Source organism: Halichoeres trimaculatus, unplaced genomic scaffold (assembly GCF_033239565.1).
Source record: "Halichoeres trimaculatus isolate MK-OKI-2021-1 unplaced genomic scaffold, fHalTri1.1 fHalTri1_scaffold_4, whole genome shotgun sequence".
Taxonomy (NCBI): domain Eukaryota; kingdom Metazoa; phylum Chordata; class Actinopteri; order Labriformes; family Labridae; genus Halichoeres; species Halichoeres trimaculatus.
In genome coordinates, this window is record NW_027437182.1 from 26,528,492 (window position 1) to 26,546,000 (window position 17,509).

Consider the following 17,509-nt stretch of genomic DNA (forward strand, 5'->3'; position numbering starts at 1 on the left):
TCCTTTTCAGTAATTTACTTTCTCAAAGCTATGTAGGTTTTTTATTTCTCTGCTGCCAACAAACCAGCTGCATTTGAGCCAGCATTGTTAGTCAGACACTCTAACCTCTTCACCCCTGTTTGCTGCACATCTGTTGTTGCAACTCATCCTATCTCACCCTAGACAAAAAAGATTGTTTACAAAGCTACTGAGGCTTTTTTTTGACTCCATAGAAAAATGCTGCAGGGCGTCACTGATGACACACACCATTTCCTCCCACTGGAGGATCCTGCTGTTATTTGCTGTCTTGTCTGGAAGTGATAAATGGTAAACATACTGTAATAAGGTCATGCCAGTTCAACCAATACAAACAAGAGTGGATTGTGAGATCAAGACCCAGAAGTGAGTTAATATCTAACTGTTAGTCTTTGCACATTGACTGATTTTGGCTTAGTGTCTTTAAAGTGATAAAATTGTTGGTTTTTCCCTCTTTAGTCGTAATCTTTGCTAAGGTTACATAACCCTTAAATCTAACAGTGTTGCTTTCAAATTGGGGGTCATTCAGTCTAGGAAAAAACTTCGAAGGGCTTAATCCTGTTTTGATAATCAAAGTATAATACTCCAGCTTGACATTTTTTTTATTCCGTTTCTCTTTTTTTTTTTCCACAACACCAAATTACTTTTGTTTATTTTTCTTTTAGTGTGTCTTCTATATTTTTGATCATCCATCCAAAGATAAAGCGGCTGTTGAGGTGTTGAGTTGATGAAGATAAGGTGAACCTCATCTTGTTCAGTATAAAATGAAATGTTCAAGTGAGCCCTACACAGAGATGTTGGTAAAATCTTAATATAGAACAGCATCACCCCGGGGCATGTCAAATAATGCTTTGCAACTACACAATCATAACTCATGGTTAAAAAGCTACTACTGGGATTTGGTAAAGAACAAAGCCGTGTTTGTGTGGCTGCGGCTTTCATAACATTAGCTGTGTGGCTCTGAAGTTGGAGAGCAGGTTTGGCTGCTGCCCAGCCAGGCCACATCCTGTGGAGAGCAGCCAGCAGCAGCTCAGCCTTGTTTCCTATTGTTAGACAGGAACCAGAACACTCAGATCTTCTCCCAACTAAGGACCTTTTGTCTATGTTCACATAATCTTAAAGAAGAACTTACGCAAACTTGTACAAGATGTTTCCCAGCTTGTATGGTGTGTGAATGAGCCCAGGCAGGAGGTCCACTGATGTCCACCAGAGGGCGATGTAAAGCTATTTCCATTCTCAAACACAAGCGCTGCAGACTGAAAAACATGAGGCAGTTTTTCCATGAGGAACACATACTATAGTTACCATTAAGGCTGAATGTGTTTCATCTTTCCAATATTCACATTCTGTACAAAAACACCTGCTGCTTTAGACGTTAATGTGTTTTTGCAGTTGGAAACAGATAAAAAGTATAGCTGTGGTTACACATTTGGCGTCAGACCTACATTAGCACCCCCAAAAATATCCATTAATGATGAGATTTGGTATAGAGCCAGTTTATGAAGTTTTCCCCTCAGATTTTTTATCTATTAAATTGAAACCAACTAGTATTGCACAAAACCATTGCCCTGAACCCCACAACCTATCTGGTGACCTGCTGGAGTTTCCCACACATAGAGGTTGGGAACCATTAGTGTCACTTCTCCTGTCCAGCAGGTCAGAATGACCTGCAGATTGTTGAACTGCCAGGAGGTCTCCCTCCTGCTGGATTTCCTGTTGTTAGTGTGTGTGCATGTGGACCACAGCACCCCCTGGCTCCACTACAGTGACCAGTGATGGGATGGTGCTTGTGTATTCAAAGTGCTGTGTCAAGCTTATGAACAATGAGCTGTTGTGAGTTTCTAATGAGCATAGAGATATTCTGAAATCTGGTGTGAAACTAAAGCAAAATCAAAAAAACACACAGGATGGTCAGTTAAGTTATTGTAAAATTATATTAACAAGCAATCTTTCCTCATTTTGAAATAAAAAAATATCAGCAAATAAAGGCAACATAGGACAGATGTGTATAATGCATAATGTTCACAGGAGAAAAAAATGGAAAAAAATTCATCACATTACAAGACTGCTGCTAAGTTTATAATGATGCCTAGTGGAATCATTTTAGAAAGCTTTGACTAACTCTGAATAACTGGGGAAATATATGTTGTCAAAGATTGTATCAAAATATTTAAAAAAAATGTTTAGGGCGATTAGAGGGGGAGGGGCCAAGGGGACGACCAAGAATACAGAAGGGAAGTATGAACAATCAATGAGTGGGAGATTAAACTGGGCAGCTCGTTCATGGCCTTTCATCATTATGAACCAAACTGGAAATAACACAGAAGGCTACGGCGATGAATAGCACAGAGTGTTAAGCACGGACAGGTAAAGAGATATACACCACATCTTAAAGCAGGTGTCCACATAGAGAAGAGCAGCACTAGGTAGTATGTTGTACACAGATTCTCAGCGTTCATGCACTCACTTCTTCTGCCGAAGTCTGGTGTCCCTTAAAAGAACGCAACAGCAATCCACCTGCGCCATTAGAAAACAGCAAAGAGCGGACAGCGGACTCGCATTTCCGTCAAATATAGTAGAGGGAAAGTGATTTGACAATGTAGGAACCATGATGGTAGTCACAATAAAAGCTGTGGTCTTTCAAGTCTTTCCCCTTTATCGATCTCTTTACATTGAAGAGTGGGCATCGGGAAGAAAGGTACGTTTTCATAAAGGTGGCGATAGAGTAAAAGGCAAAAATCTGAGTCATATGTAGACTGACTTTTGTGACACGGTATGCATGGCAAGAAGTAAAATGACGAGACAAAGACTTTCCAAGCTCACAATGCATATACACACTCTCCAGTGTTTTTAAGTGACAAAAGCGAAGACATATCCTGCACATTTTGCAACACAAAGCAATAATTAAAAAGTACAAGAGGTAAACTTCAACCATTTTTTTCTCTTCGCTCTAGGGTTAAGGGGACTGTGAGGGGTCTGGGGGCTCTGCAAAGAAGATAAACGTGTCTTGTATGCATTTTCAGTAGCTGGTTTTTGTCACATGGGCAGGGGGTTGCGGTAGATGGAGTAAATTGTCCTTCATTTTGAGTAAGGAGCAGTAGTCGCCAGCCATTTCCATTTTCCTCCGATCAGCAATCTGGCGGTAGAACCGGTGGAACCAAAATGGCGCCTGTCCCTGATCCGGTGCTGATGTGTTTGGCCGTGTCCTGTAGTGAGTTCAGATCCTCGGAATGATGGCAAATAATGTTGGGTGGGGTAGAAGGGGGTCACACGCTCATCGTCATGGTTGGAGAGTACTACACAGACACAGAGAGGAGAAGTTTACAACCTTTCTCTGACTCCAGCCTCAGCTTTCTGCAGTGATGTCTTTAGTGGAAGGGAAGTGTGGGTTGCAAATCCAGTGATGTTAAAACTCACGTTTTCGCCCTGAAAGGAGTGAAGGAAGTTTCCGCTCAGCTCCCCGTCATCCCTCGGGGTCCCAGGAGGATTGCTAATGCCACTTAAATTGTTTGGAGAATTCTGGAAACAAGTGAACATTTTTTTTCTTTAAGTGCTTTTCTTTATACAATATGAGCCTCTTAGTGCAAAGACTTAAAGTATGGTTATTTTTACCTTGTTCATTCCGTCCATATCACCCGAGCCTGAGAATAAAACAAAATGAAACTATTCAAGCTCTACCACCCTGACAAACACATCTTTCACACAAGTGTAACCTCAAATAAACTGTTATTTTTAAACAATGAGAAACACGCTTTTTACCTTTATTTCTTAAGAATTCTTACTTATTATACAGCTGTTTTAGAAGGATGTGTACGGTAGCGTGTGATATTACCTAGTGATCCATTCATGTGGTGTGGCTCCATCCCAGCCATGGCTCCCAGGGGTCCATCAGAGCCGGGGCCCATTGGGAACTTAAGAAGAAACAAGAAGGCGTGATTCACTCAACACATCCTCACATAGTTTAAATTGGTAAGACAAATCCTCTTTCCAATCATTCAGCTCCTAAAGGCTGACTGAAACAGAAGCATACAGTATCAAATAGCACACACAGGGAACCAGTCAAACAAGTTCATTTGTTTTGTTTCTGTAAAAATCTCCTCTGCACATTCCTGTTCACAGTAAAACAGTTTTACTGTACGAGTAAATGTTGTGTCAGCAAACTAAACCTCACAATTTCAAATGCTTCTCTTAAAAGCAATGCAGCCATTAGTTCAAGTTAATGTTCATTAAAAGAAATAAGATGAATTCTTAATATTCAAATAACTAATGATAATTAACCATCAATAATAAAATACTTTCTTTATGTTATAGTTATTATGTTGTAGTTTTTTTTTCATTAAACAAGTGGGAATCTTTATATTATTAATAAACAATAATACCAGAATTCATGCCTGTGTTTCATCAAACCTCCTTTCTAAAAACAGCCTCTGCTTGATGAAGCTACCAGTGAAACCCCACTGTCTGAGATTTTTAGTAAAGATCTTCTTTTCAGACTAAACATGAGCCACAAACAAGTCAGGAAAATGTCTTATCTCAAGGTAAGGGTCAAAAATGAGGCTGAATTGTCAAAAACTACCTGAGCCAATCAAATACGTTGTTACATCAGTGCATGAAATAGTTCAAACTATTTCATATGACCTGTTTTCTCAGTAGGTGGGCTACAGAATCATCACAGAGGCTCTTTTTCCTCCACACTCTCTGAGTTACTCAGCAAGAGAATGGTTTTATAAAATCTCTCGTGATCCAAGAGGAAAATTTAAAAAGTCTTTTTATTTAATGTAAAAAAGACTTTTATTTTTTTTACCAACTTTATGTTTGTATGTTTGATAAGAAATGAAGCTCAATCCATCGGCTCAGCAACCTGCATGTGTTGACCAGAGAATGAAAATGGTCCAGGAGCTGGAAGCAGTCATTAAACATGCAGGTCTGTTGAATGGTAGAGAGCTCCGGTGTTTCATTAATGGTTCAAGCTTTTCATAAAAACCAGAGGAGTGACCCTGGTTAATTTTATGAGCTGACCCTGATGTAAAGGGGGCTTCTTAAAGCAGGCTGACACAGGATGTCAGAACAGTGGGTTGTGGATTTGGAGCATAAGTAAGTCATTCACTTGTCACTGCAATGTTTCTTTCAGAGGATGCTTTGCTTTCAAACTTGTAGAGTATGTCCTCTTAAAAATGACGTAAACAGTAGCATTTTGTGAATGAAGAGAAGCATAAAAAACTTACATTATTTCTGTTGCCGGGTCCAGTGTTGATCATGGTGTACAAATTGTCACCAGAGTTGTTTGAGTCTGGAAAGAGGTGAAACCAAAGGCTCGATTACTGCTGGATATTTTACGTACACTGTAACAGCTAAAAGCTAAATTCAGAAAGATGCTCACCAGCAGGGCTGGGCATGATGGGAGTACCTGGGGGTCCCCCACCTCCAGAAGCACCCTGTGAAGGATAAAGATAAATCAACATGTATAAATTCTCTTTATACTCCTGGGATTAAATGAACCAGTTATGTGTAAATGGTCAGGATGTGTTCTCACCCCGTATGCACCAGGAGATGGTGATGAGTAAGGCATCTGAAACCAAAAACACAAACATTACAGACCAGAAGCGACTGAGTGCAAACCCTCTCTATACCTCAAAATGTCATCATTCATCATTTGATCATCCTAATACTATTATGGCTGTCTGTCCAACTGTCTGTGGAAACCGTGACACATTATACTACAATTACATCCCAGACCAGAACCCTGAAAATACATTAGACCTCAGCAGCTCTGAGAGAACATCTGACTGCAATCTGACCCAGCATATTTCTTGGTGGATGTGTTTGGGTGAGTTTGTCTGAGCCGGAGTACTCACAGAGTTGGCGTTGTTGGGATTTGGCCATGGTCGACCAGTTCCTGGGCCCCTGGATTGCAAGACAAACAGAAATAGACTCAGCTCACAAATTTTTGGTGAAAATTCTTTCACAAGATTTATTGAAAAATCTCTAAAAGGGCTCACATGTTCACTCCTGGCATACCAGGACCCATGGTGTTGTGTGGAGGTCTCATCCCACCACCAAAGTTCTGAGACATCAAACAAAGATCTAAATGAGTTCAATTTAGTTTTAAGGAGAAAAAGGCTGTTCAGGGAGGCCCTCCATGTTGATATAATGATATTCGATGAGTAGAAAAAAAACCTACCTGAGGGCCAGGCCCCATGGGTCCCATGCCTCGAGGGCCGCTCATTCTCTGCATTGGCCCCAAGTTAGGGTGACCTGGAGAGCAGAATTGAAACGTACATGAAGTAAGAAACCAGGAAAAAAAGATTCACAGCTACGGTTAGTGTAGCGTGTCTAAGACTGGCACACCTTGTGGTCGTGTGGGGTCCATATTAGGCAGCATTGGATGGGGGCCTGGTCCTCCACCTGGTGGCTACGGGGAGACAAAAACACCAGATGAAATCTCAGTTTTTAAATAAGGACTTAGATCATTATTCTGACAATGTTGTGAAGTCGAGCTCTACCTGGTTGGCCATCCTGATAGGGGGACCTCTTGGACCTCCGGCGAAACGAGGTGACATGAAAGACTGCAAAGCAAACCAGAAAAGACGATGAATCAACATCAATTACGAGTTACATAACTGGCAGAGTATCTTCTAAATACACTTTTGCCTGTTTGTGTGAACACTGCAAGCAGCATAAAAGCATCTAGCAGAGAGGAATGCCAAAGCATGAAGCATCAGCGCCGAGAACCAGCATTCCCTCATGACTGCAGACAGCAAAAACAGAGAACAGAGACAAAAGAGGGAGCGGGAGTGTTACCTGACTGTGAGGTCCCATCATACTGTTAGGGGGAGGAGGCTGAGGGTGAGGAGAGCCCTGGGGGCCAGGAGGACCCTGTGGCATCACATGAAATAGAAGCAAGGAGGAAGAAGACAGGGGAGGATGAGACAAAATTAGAAGGAGAGAAAGGTGACAAAAGAGAGGCAGAGAGAGAAGCAGGGTTACTGCGGGGCAGACAGCAGTTGAACAGCAAGAAACAAAAGTATGGCGCCAAAAATGCACAAAATAAGACCCTTGAATTCAGAGAAACTGAGCAAGAAGAGCAAGCAAATGACGTAGCATGAGTGAGGGAGGGAAAAAAAGACACAAAGAGACTGAGAGGATGTGTGCTCTTTCGCCTGTCAGTCAAGACATTAAGAAGCCTGCTGCATGCAGCATGTTATCAGTGCTAATTTCCCTGAATTAACAGCATCAATTAAGCTCTATGCAATTAGCTGTATAACAACACTAAACACTGGCACTGTGTCGCTAATGTTGCTGATCTAACAGGGAGAGAGGAGTCTAATTGAGCCTCCTCCAATGGAGGCTGGTATGGAAAGTATGAGAGTGTGTGTGTGCATTCATGTATCAATGTCAAAATGTCTTTCCTGATATTAACATGATCACATAATGAGTCACGCCTTTGTGGCTTCTAGTGCATAATAAGCTGGTAGATTTAAAGGGAATAGTTTGGTCTAGTGGAGGCAGAGCAACACTGCAATTTAACGTTGCCTCTTACAGCCAGACCCACAACAGTCGCCTGCCAAGAGTTTATCCTCATGAGGTATTGATTTACAGTAGGTGCTGCACCTTTCGATTTCTCCATTAGGGAAAATGGCTTGGCCACGCCTGCTTGTTTACAGCACTGGAGAGGCCCGGGCAGACTGAACAACTATGACGTTTACTACAAGTTCCCTGTGCAGAGTGGAGGAAAACCTAAAGCAGCGCAGGTAACAGAAATGACACATGCTGTTGTTTATCAGAGAATAAACCTTAATCCATTTTACAGCAGCTCATGTTCATTAGTCCATGTATTTATCAAGCCTATTCATGGGACTGTTTCACTATTTTGTAAGTTGATTGAAGAGTTAGCGGGAGATTGATTTTGATTAAGGTGTAATGTAACAGTTGTATTATTTGCGCAACTGCTGACCTGGAAAAAGCCGGGCGGCATGGGTCCTCCTGGCATTCCTTCACCAGGGGGCATCCCTCCCATCACAGGACTGGGGGCTGCCGCTGCACTCTGAAGAGAAACAACACATCATAGCCTCTTAATGACAAGCTTAGACGAACATCACTCACAGCACAGACATGGGAACTTGTTCTTGTTATTATCAAGAAGGATTAATCCCCTCCTGTCTAAAGTATCGGTGCAGCAGGCTACAGTGGAAGCACGTGTAAGGAGTCAAATATAACATAAATAATAAATTGAATAACTAGGCTTCATGACCTTTGGCCAGATTTATTGATCTAATTCCATGTAATTGCTGTTAGATATGATTTAACATCCATTTACCAGACCTTAAACATTTGTGGGTCTCAAGCATGAGAGGGGTGTTAATAGAGGCTTCTTAACCCTGCTGATCCAGGATCCAGTGGATCAGATAAATATCAGAGGGAATCTCTGAGTCAGAGGCTCTAAAGTGCTGCTACACAGCAGGGGCTTGCTGGGCCGATTTCCTGCTCAAACCGCAGCCCTAATTCACTAATGTGCCATTTGCTTCGGTCACACACTCCTAATTGACTGGGTTTTTCTTCGCTGTAGCTGAGGCAATCTGAGATGGGCTAATGTGTTTCAGAGCAGAGGGGTTTAGCTTCCAAGGAACAGCTCCAGAACAACAGAGGCTCCTTTAGTGCTTTATGTTAAAGCGTAGCTCGCTCACATTAAAGTGTAGAAGTACGCAAAACAGGCGCTGATCGCTGCAAGGATGAGTGTCAGCTACCAACACTCCAACAAACACAAACACTCCTCTTCTCTGTGTGGAGCCTGACAGACATCACTGGTCAACGGCCAACACTCTGCCTGGTATCCACTGCACCTCCCCTAATTATATCTGCTCAGGCTGCCACTGCAGGGCCTCTGTGAAATACCTCAGCAAGGAGAGAAGTGAGGCCACAGAGAGAAGCCATGTCTCATCGGGCCTCAGCACCAACGGGACACAGACAGCCTGAAAACACTCACTCTCATTGTGACTGCGTAACCCTCGAATATGGCTGACTTTTGAAATACACAAAACACAAAATACACCTGCTCTAAATAAGAACAACACATCATCTGAATATTACAGCTATAAAGACTGAATCTACAGTCACTTGTCCTGATCAGGTACTCTTCACTACCCTCTCTCTCAGAAATAGCTGCACTTGTAAGATCTGCAGGATCCAATAATTAATCAAATATATCCAAGGGTTCAATGACTGGATTCACAGATGGTTTAATACATGCACACATTACCCACAGAGCCACGGAAATATTATGCCTACTGAAGTGCATGCAGTGGGACTGTTGGGTAACTTGCTGTATGTTGTGTGATAGCTGAGGTGTTCTGATACAAAGGCATAAAAAAGTATCTGTTGAGCACTGAGAGTATATTAGTTAATATCAGGGTTTGAACCTGAACCGTCAAAGTAAACATCAGAATTTTGTTTTGGTGCACTAAGGAGTCTCTGATGGAGTAAAAGTGCACTTTTCTAGAGATGTCCCAGTCAGATATTGATATCGGATATCGGTCCGATATCAGAAAAAAAAAGTATCGGTAACGTATCGGAATGCATCTAAAATCTCCGATATAAGCAGTTTCTGTTACCCATTGGTTAATAATAAATGGGTCAGTTTTTCCTCATACCTACTGTTGCTGACTACTGTTCTTTGTTTGAATAATATCACTTAATCAAGCCTTTTTTAACAGGACAGACATACTACAAAATAAGTAATAAAAGTATGCATGTTTAATAAGGATATCGTATTGGATTAATATCAGTATCGGCCAATACTCAATGCTGCAGTATCGGTATTGTATTGGAAGTGAAAATGTAATATCGGGACATCCCTAATTTTTACTTTTTCCTCCTGCTGAACACAAAAAAACACAGCACATTGTCATTTTTAAAAAGCTCTATTGATGCAAATAAGGTCACCCCGACTTCCAGCATTTCTGCATTAGATGTTTTTTAATGTATTAAACCTTGCTTAAAGTAACCTGCACTTTTTCTTTTTTGCATATTTTGTTAAATGCAGGTGAAAGTTTTTTCCAACCAAGTCTCATCAACTTCAAAACAAAAAATACATAAAAAACACATAAGCATTATCAAAAACCACTCTTAGTGCAAATATGCAACGCTCCCTCCACCAAAAAACAAAATAATGCATCATGTCTGTACCAGATATTCTTTAATAGATTCAAGCCAGCCTAAAGTACAGTTTGCAAATGCATCATTTTGCTGTTTTCTGTCAAACCCGATGAGCACCTGTTATACATTTGTTCACTAGATTTTCTCTTTTGGTATACAAAAAGAAGAGGCTAACAGCATGGTGCTGAGTACCACTTTCATCCACTTTAAAAAAAAATAAATGTTCAGTAGATCTGTGTGAGATTTGAATAATTTCCACCACCATTTTTACATTAAAGCTCCTGTAACAAACTTAAGGTATTTGTCAATTTGGCAGCTCCTCTGAAATAACCTGTACTTATTGGTCCTACACCAGTTAAAGTTCTTTCAAACTGAGCCTCATCCTCTTTCATTGTAAGTGGTAAATGTATCAAAGAATGAGAGATGTATGTTTAGAAAACCTGTTGTTACAATAACAGTGCTGTAACTCCACTGGTCTGACTGCATTCATCATAGCCATACAGAAATGATTAGTTTTGTTCCCGATGTCACAAAGAGACTACGGTATAGAGGTGTCACATTTTTACCACTACACCTGTTGCAAAATCTGCTCAAAACGGAGTAGATTTAAAAACTATGTATTATTTATTTAGATGCACCATATAAATCACTGCCTAGTTTAAAGAAATTAAACTTGTGTCTCTAAATCCAGGTTCATATATTTAGAAGGTTCAATCAATACGTTTGAATGCTCTGGTAGTTCACCTAAACTAAATTTGTTTTAATGAACCCATGAGAGCTATTTGGAAAAGATGTGCTCTAAATCTATTAGTGCAGTAGTTATCCTGCTATTCAAAGGTGTTACACTTTCACACAGTGCATCATGTTTAACAACCAGAGCTATATCACAGAGATCATTAAGTTAAGATGCAGTATCACCATATATGTCTGATTATTATCCAACACTCTCAAGGCTTTTGACCCCAGATCTCTGTTATTCAGCACCCTGAAAAATCAACACCATCACCACTCAGTAGTTCTCGAGACACTTTCACTATTAGAATGATTTGCTCAAGAGGATCGAAAAGAGCATGTCTGCAAAGCAATTTTAGTTCAAACCTCAGATTCCCAATTTATAATCTGCAACTTAAAGACGATCAGGCTGGGCCTTTCACTGATCAAACTGAGATGAAGCAGACTGTTTAAATCTCACTGCTTCATGTACATGTTTCGTGTTTGATGTCTTATTTTAACGACTTCAATGAAAGACATAAAGGGTGACGATTCCAGTTTGATCGTTTATCACAACCCTTGACTCTAATTGGTCAATACTCCATAGAAATGGTTTGCGATTCCTTGACAGCACATTATCACAGACTAACTCCAATCACCCCAGTAAATGTGTCATTTTTATGGTTCAAACAAAAACAGCAGAGAAAAGCCAAAAGAGGTTTAACGTGCAATTAATGGCTGTTGTGAGGAAATCAACAACACTGAAAATGCTGAAACTGGTGTGTGAGGGGAAGAAACACAGAGTGATTGGGGTTCCACTCTGCTGCTCTTCAGACATCATCTGCATTTCACAATCTATAACACAGAAAATCCCTCACTGTGTTGACTTTTGACAATACTGTAGGCCAAGAATTTCCCTCTGTTACATACTTGCACAGGAAGCCTGCACACAAATCAACTGACCTAGTGTATTTGATAATAACCTTTATGAAAAAGGTTGGATGAGTTTTATATTCATGCCAAGGCGTGTGTCAGTACATCACGTCACTGAAGCTGAAGCCACTCACTTTCATATTTTTAAAGGGGACATATCATGCTTGTTTCTCCTTTTCACTATACCAGACTAGGATGCCTGTAAAGCATTTCTGCTCTCAGTACAAGTCATTTAGTTCCTTCATTGCCCCACAATAGTGTTCTCAATATCCTCATTTTAGGCCATTCTGAAGATCTCGTTGAAACGCTCCGTTTGGAGAATGACCTCCAGTAACCTCGCAACGTCACAGCCCTTTGTGCTCTGATTGGTCAGTTCTATCAGAGGGGCGGAGGGGGTAGAGCCAGGGGGCGGTTTTTGCAGCATGGCAGCATTTACAAAATCGCCATATTGAATGGGGCAGACCGAGCGAGTTTGCTGTTTGCCAAAACTTCACCTTAAGGCATTGATAGCACTAATAAAATGGCAGAGTGTAGGATACGTCCTTTTGTATTGGACCCCGAGTCAGACCCGGACGGTTCTGCAGCTCAGGAGGAAGAAAGTCCACCTCGATACAGATCATCTCAGGACGCTTCAGTGTGGTGAGTCAAACCGGTACTGTAACATGTATAGTTTATGCGTTTATACTCGGCTCTTGGTGGGTGTATCCCTTGGTGGCGGTTGTGTGACTAACTGACTTCACAGAGGAGGAGCTGCTTTATCAGATTACACCAATAAAAAGAGAGGATCCTCGTGTCGTCGCGACATTTGAAATCTCACGGCCATCTGGCAATGACCTATTTTCAGAGGCATCAAATCTCGTTCTAGGATATCAGAAAAATACAATATCTTATTTTTTGAAAATTCAGGGGGTGAAAGGTCTTGTTTTCAAATTTATTATATTATATGTAAGTATTAAACCAGACATCAGCATTATATGTCCCCGTTAAGCGAACTAAATTTCACATCATCATACAGAGGAGTTATCTTATCCTCTATGAATGTATCTATTAAAGCCAATTGCTAAAGATGTCCATCCTAATCCTAATAGAATTAAAATGAGTATCATATAAATCAACACTTTTATTTTCAGTTAATACAACCAGATCTGGGTGATTCTTTTCTACTGTGACTCGTTAAGTTCTCAAAATGTGTTGTGTTAGACCTTCATCCAGTCTCTCTAAAGTCCACAGCTGTACTCTCAGGACTGTCCTGATGCTGCTTTCAGACTAAACAGGCTTCGTGTCCCCGGTACAGGAAAGGGGGCAGATGTCTCAGCCCTGCCCTAGGCTATAGGAGCTCTTGTCTGGGGCCTTCCTCACAACTCCCCAGGGGACCTCCTTTAAGACAGACTAGTACACACACACCCTCCCCCCTGTGCACCATGATTCAGCCTGTATGTATATGTGTGTACTCCACACAAGCAGTTGCAGCCAAACTAATTTTCCCTGGATTCTTGAATCACTTAAGAAGGTTACAGAAGGCCCAGGCAGCTCAGGATGTAGTCGTGTGAGAGGAGGAGAGGGAACGAGTGAAGGAGGGGGGACAAAAGGAAAGAGGAGGACGAGGATGACCAAGAGCTTTATTTAAAGAAACTGCTAAAATTAAAGGGTAAGCGGACATGAAGAAAGAGACACAGACAAAAAGAAGATTTTTTTTTAAAGAAGGGCAACACAGACCACCCAACTGCTGTCTTCTACTCCAGTTTGCTCTTAACAGCCTCACTTCTTCCACTGGAAACAACGTTCAAAAGAAACTAGCCCCAGTGTTTAGCTTGTAAATGTTTAACCATCAATCAACATCATAAAACTGGCTGTGGATCCTGACTGGTTGTCCCCCCACCCTCAGGTCCCTTCCCCTTCTCATCTCCCTCTGCTCTTCCTCCCCAACCCCCCTCTGCTCTCTATTCCCTCAGCTCCTCCGTGGTGGAGGATGCTGGGCATATGCCACGCTGCCACTCCCCTTTCCTTTTCCCAATCTGCTCCTCAGCCCGGTGACAGCCATCAATCAGCCGCTGACGCCATGGCGACAGGGCCCTAGGGAAGCGTTCATCAGGCTCAGTGTGACCACGTCGGGGGCTTTACGAGCGCTGGCTTGTGGAGCAGCACTCACCTCCCCCACACCTTTAGACAAAGGCTAGGGTCCAAGGACTTGTACTGTCCACACACACATACACAAGCCTGACCCCCAACATCCACAAATGATCAGAGGAAGAAACAACGTCAGAGCGAAGGGCGACCACAAGATGTAGGAAGAGACGACCACACACTGGCTCTCTGATGCTCAACAGTACAGACGCACACAATCCAGACTGAGGCGACACTGATCCCTCATTTGTTTAATGTTTTCCATGTTATGAAAATGTTCACAGCAGAGCCACTGGGATGCTCAACTTTTATCTTTTAACTTTAAATTTTATAATTCAGCTCAAATAATTCACAGTTAATGATTTTGTAGAAGAAATTAGTGCACTTGGCTTAAATTGCAGACTGTGAAGAGAAGAATAATCTGTAATTAATTTTTACAAACATAAAGGCCCCAGAAATCTCTGACACGTTTCTTGATTCTACCGCAAAGAGAGAAGTAAGAAATGTTTTTATTGCAAGAGCAGAGTCACACTGTAGCCGCTCTCCTGGCTCCCAGGTCACCTGCCAGATCAGGAGGCCTGTTACCCTGACAACCCTATCTGCCAACAGCAGGACCAACATCTCTGTTTTAACCCCTTCCTGTCTGTTACACCAACAACCAATCCAGACCAAAGTGTGGTTAGTCACCCCGATAAGACTCCTCAGACCTCCTTCGTCTTCTGTGCTGAATGGTGTCTTCAATTCATTTACATCAGTTACATAATGCCTGTTTTATCTTTGCAGAATAAAAGGCCGGGGAAACACACTGACAGGAGCAGCTGGAGCCGCTGATGAGCAGTTTACATTTTACATTTTCCGTCTTTGATCCTGAAGGGGTCTTTTTGAAGTTCTGCACAAAGTCCTCAAACCAGGAAACAAAAGACACAAGCTCTACAACGGCATAACTACCAAGATGCAAAACATTTGATCCATGCAAATGCAGAGGAGCTAATGTAAAAGCAGTGATGTGCCACAGAGAGCTCACTTCTCCAGAGTTTCACAGAGTTTAGATCCAAGACTCTCGTTTCTGACGGACAGTCTTCTTAAGTTCCAAACCCATTAGGATTATATTCTTATATTCATCAATTTGTGTCAGGAAGGGCTTAAGCTTTAACCCATCTGATCAACAAAGGGTCTTTCTTGGACATTATGTTTGTGTAACAACACACTGCAGGTTAATTTTTGGCCTTAAGAACAAAGGAAAGGAGCTTGAGAGTAGCATGGATGGGAGAGCACTCGACAGGTCTGACTCAGGACGTGCTGACATCAGCATCATTTTCTCACTTTTTTTATAAGGCTTATTGTCGGTGCATCATTCAGCACACGGAAGAGGCAAGATGAAAGACTGTAAAGTCAGGAGGGAAAGAAAGGAAGAGGTTCTGTTTAGCTTGACGTGGTCAATCATAGCTGTTCTGTAACATTGGGGATTACATACTGCTAACAAATATTATATTTTTGAAAGAACAAAAAGCTGAATTTTGAGACATCTTTTTTTCTGGGTTGAATGTGTTTACTCTTTAAGCTTTAAGGAAATCACAATGAAAGTGGAGTATGAGCTGAATCACTCTTGAATGGGTATGTGAGAGATTTTGTCCGGACTTGAGTGCTGACAAACTGAGATTATAAGGACTTTGCTCTGATAGTCCCCACAAATAAATTCTACCTCATTGCACAACCCAAGCTGGAGACGCCTTGTTTACCCCTCCTAAGCTTTGATGGCAAAGTTGTTGTCTTCTTTAGCTGAGGCAATTTGTGCAACAGTTTCCCTTGTAAGCTCTGCTACTCACATAATCATGGAAGGCTTTCGCTTCGCTGGAGTGGTCACATGTCTCTCTCCTCTCTGGTGCAGCGCAATACAAGTCCCAGAACACACTGTGGACAAGACAGGTCATGATGCAAAAAAAATAACACAACAACAACCTCTGGAAATGTTTACAAGGAGGCAAAGACAGAATTTCTTACCACCACCAGGAATGTAGGAATCCAGGGGGTTCTCCGAGTGTGATGTTTTTTTCCCATCGAATCTAGGAAAAGGAATTTAAATGATTAGTCCTGGGTGTTAATCAAATGCTATCAGTCTTACTTAAAGTAGCAATTTGTCTACATGCAAATTTTTGTTGGAATTAAAAAGCAAATTATTTAACTTTTCCCCTAAATTCCACATACCTCTGATAAGAAGGTCTGTGCAGACTTCTGTGCTCCTATGTGCAACAAATACTCATAAACGTACAGAGCCAACCTGTGTGGAGGAAACAAATACAGATTTTTAGGTTAGAAATGACTCAACATTTGAAAATAAACTTTAAACAAAAGGTCAAATATTTTTTGAACGGGCAAACTGAGTATGGTCGGGTACAGGCCCCCTGAACAATGGCTGCCAAAAAGCCTCTGCCAAAAATTAAATGGGGACACAGTTACCAAGCCAAAACCAGGTTAGGATTCACTACAATGAGAGGGTTGCAAGAAAGTGCCACAGCAGCCACATTTTTAACGTTGTGATGTGAAACGTAAAAACCAAGCAGCAGTCGACAGTGTATGAGCTAATGTACAGTATTCCGGTGGCAGTGATGGTGCTGAGGGAAATAAAAACGCAGCCAATCCAGAGCGCAACACAGAAAACAATGTACTGTGTGGCACGGCGGTGTTATTGTTTTCTCCCCTCCGTGTTCTCGACAGAATGACTCCAAAAATATCAGAAAGCCCCAACTAAAACAGAGAAATAATGCTCACGAAATCAGCCAGACGTGAGGTACAACAGCAGCAATTAGCCAAAGGTAGCAGAGGCACAGCTCAGGGGAGGAATGGCGAGCAGACAAGGCGGTTCATTCAATTCCTTTCTCGGTAGGAGGAAATCGCCTCCTGCTAGACTGTCCAGCGAACAACAGAGACCGAGAGGGAACAACTTACGCGGCAAAAACACACAATAAGAAACGTTTCGCAGCTTACTTTTCTCGTGCTTGGCTGTCCGAGGGCACCGGGGTGCCTTTGCCTTTGGGGAACATTGTTTAGTGTGGGAGGTCGCTCGCCTTCTCTCTCTTTTCTCTATTTCATCTGTCAGATCATCGCGACCCACTCACACTCCAACCGCACTCCTCCTCAGCCCAACGACTCAACCGAGCCTGGTCCGGAGGGAAGAGGCGGGGCCTGGTCTGACTGATGCCCGCGACAGCCAATGAGAGTGCGTGTTTCAAGTTAAGGTCTGCCTTCTCGTGCTTTCTGTTTGCTGTTGTTTTGATACCACTGGCCACGACATTGCGAAAAACACAATTCAAAAAGACTACATATACCTTTACTTTTTTTTTTTTTTTCAGTCAGGCTTATTTTTTTCTTCTAATAAAAATCGTTCCCTCTATCAAATTCTTTTTTTTTTTTTTCATGAAAAGAAAAATGCTGCGTTATCTCAAATTGTATTGTATACGAGACCCACATAATAAAAAAACGTTTTGGAAAATAGTACATATTTTTATCAACAGGTGTACGGCTGAAAGCACACTTTCACTCATTCTTAATTGCTTAAATATTACCTTAATTTATT

General features: G+C 41.7%; 1 protein-coding gene across 2 annotated transcripts; it reads right to left on the reverse strand.

Moving 5' to 3' along the window:
• Nucleotides 1-1,930: 1,930 nt before the first annotated feature.
• On the reverse strand, nucleotides 1,931-17,093 carry ssbp3b (single stranded DNA binding protein 3b). Of its 2 annotated transcripts, XM_074668002.1 has the most exons (18): nucleotides 16,921-17,093; nucleotides 16,141-16,213; nucleotides 15,937-15,998; nucleotides 15,762-15,846; nucleotides 7,970-8,059; nucleotides 6,817-6,891; nucleotides 6,519-6,581; nucleotides 6,364-6,427; nucleotides 6,197-6,270; nucleotides 6,015-6,079; nucleotides 5,871-5,919; nucleotides 5,549-5,584; nucleotides 5,396-5,450; nucleotides 5,241-5,305; nucleotides 3,848-3,926; nucleotides 3,628-3,656; nucleotides 3,433-3,534; nucleotides 1,931-3,311 (listed from the first exon to the last, which is right to left on the reverse strand). In XM_074668002.1, exons 1-18 carry the CDS (start codon nucleotides 16,974-16,976, stop codon nucleotides 3,282-3,284), a joined length of 1,152 nt encoding a protein of 383 aa, XP_074524103.1. In that variant the 5' UTR covers nucleotides 16,977-17,093; the 3' UTR covers nucleotides 1,931-3,281. The 2 variants fall into 2 exon arrangements, with proteins under 2 accessions (XP_074524103.1, XP_074524104.1); XM_074668003.1 differs by lacking the exon at nucleotides 6,817-6,891.
• Between the last annotated feature and the right edge of the window lie 416 nt (nucleotides 17,094-17,509).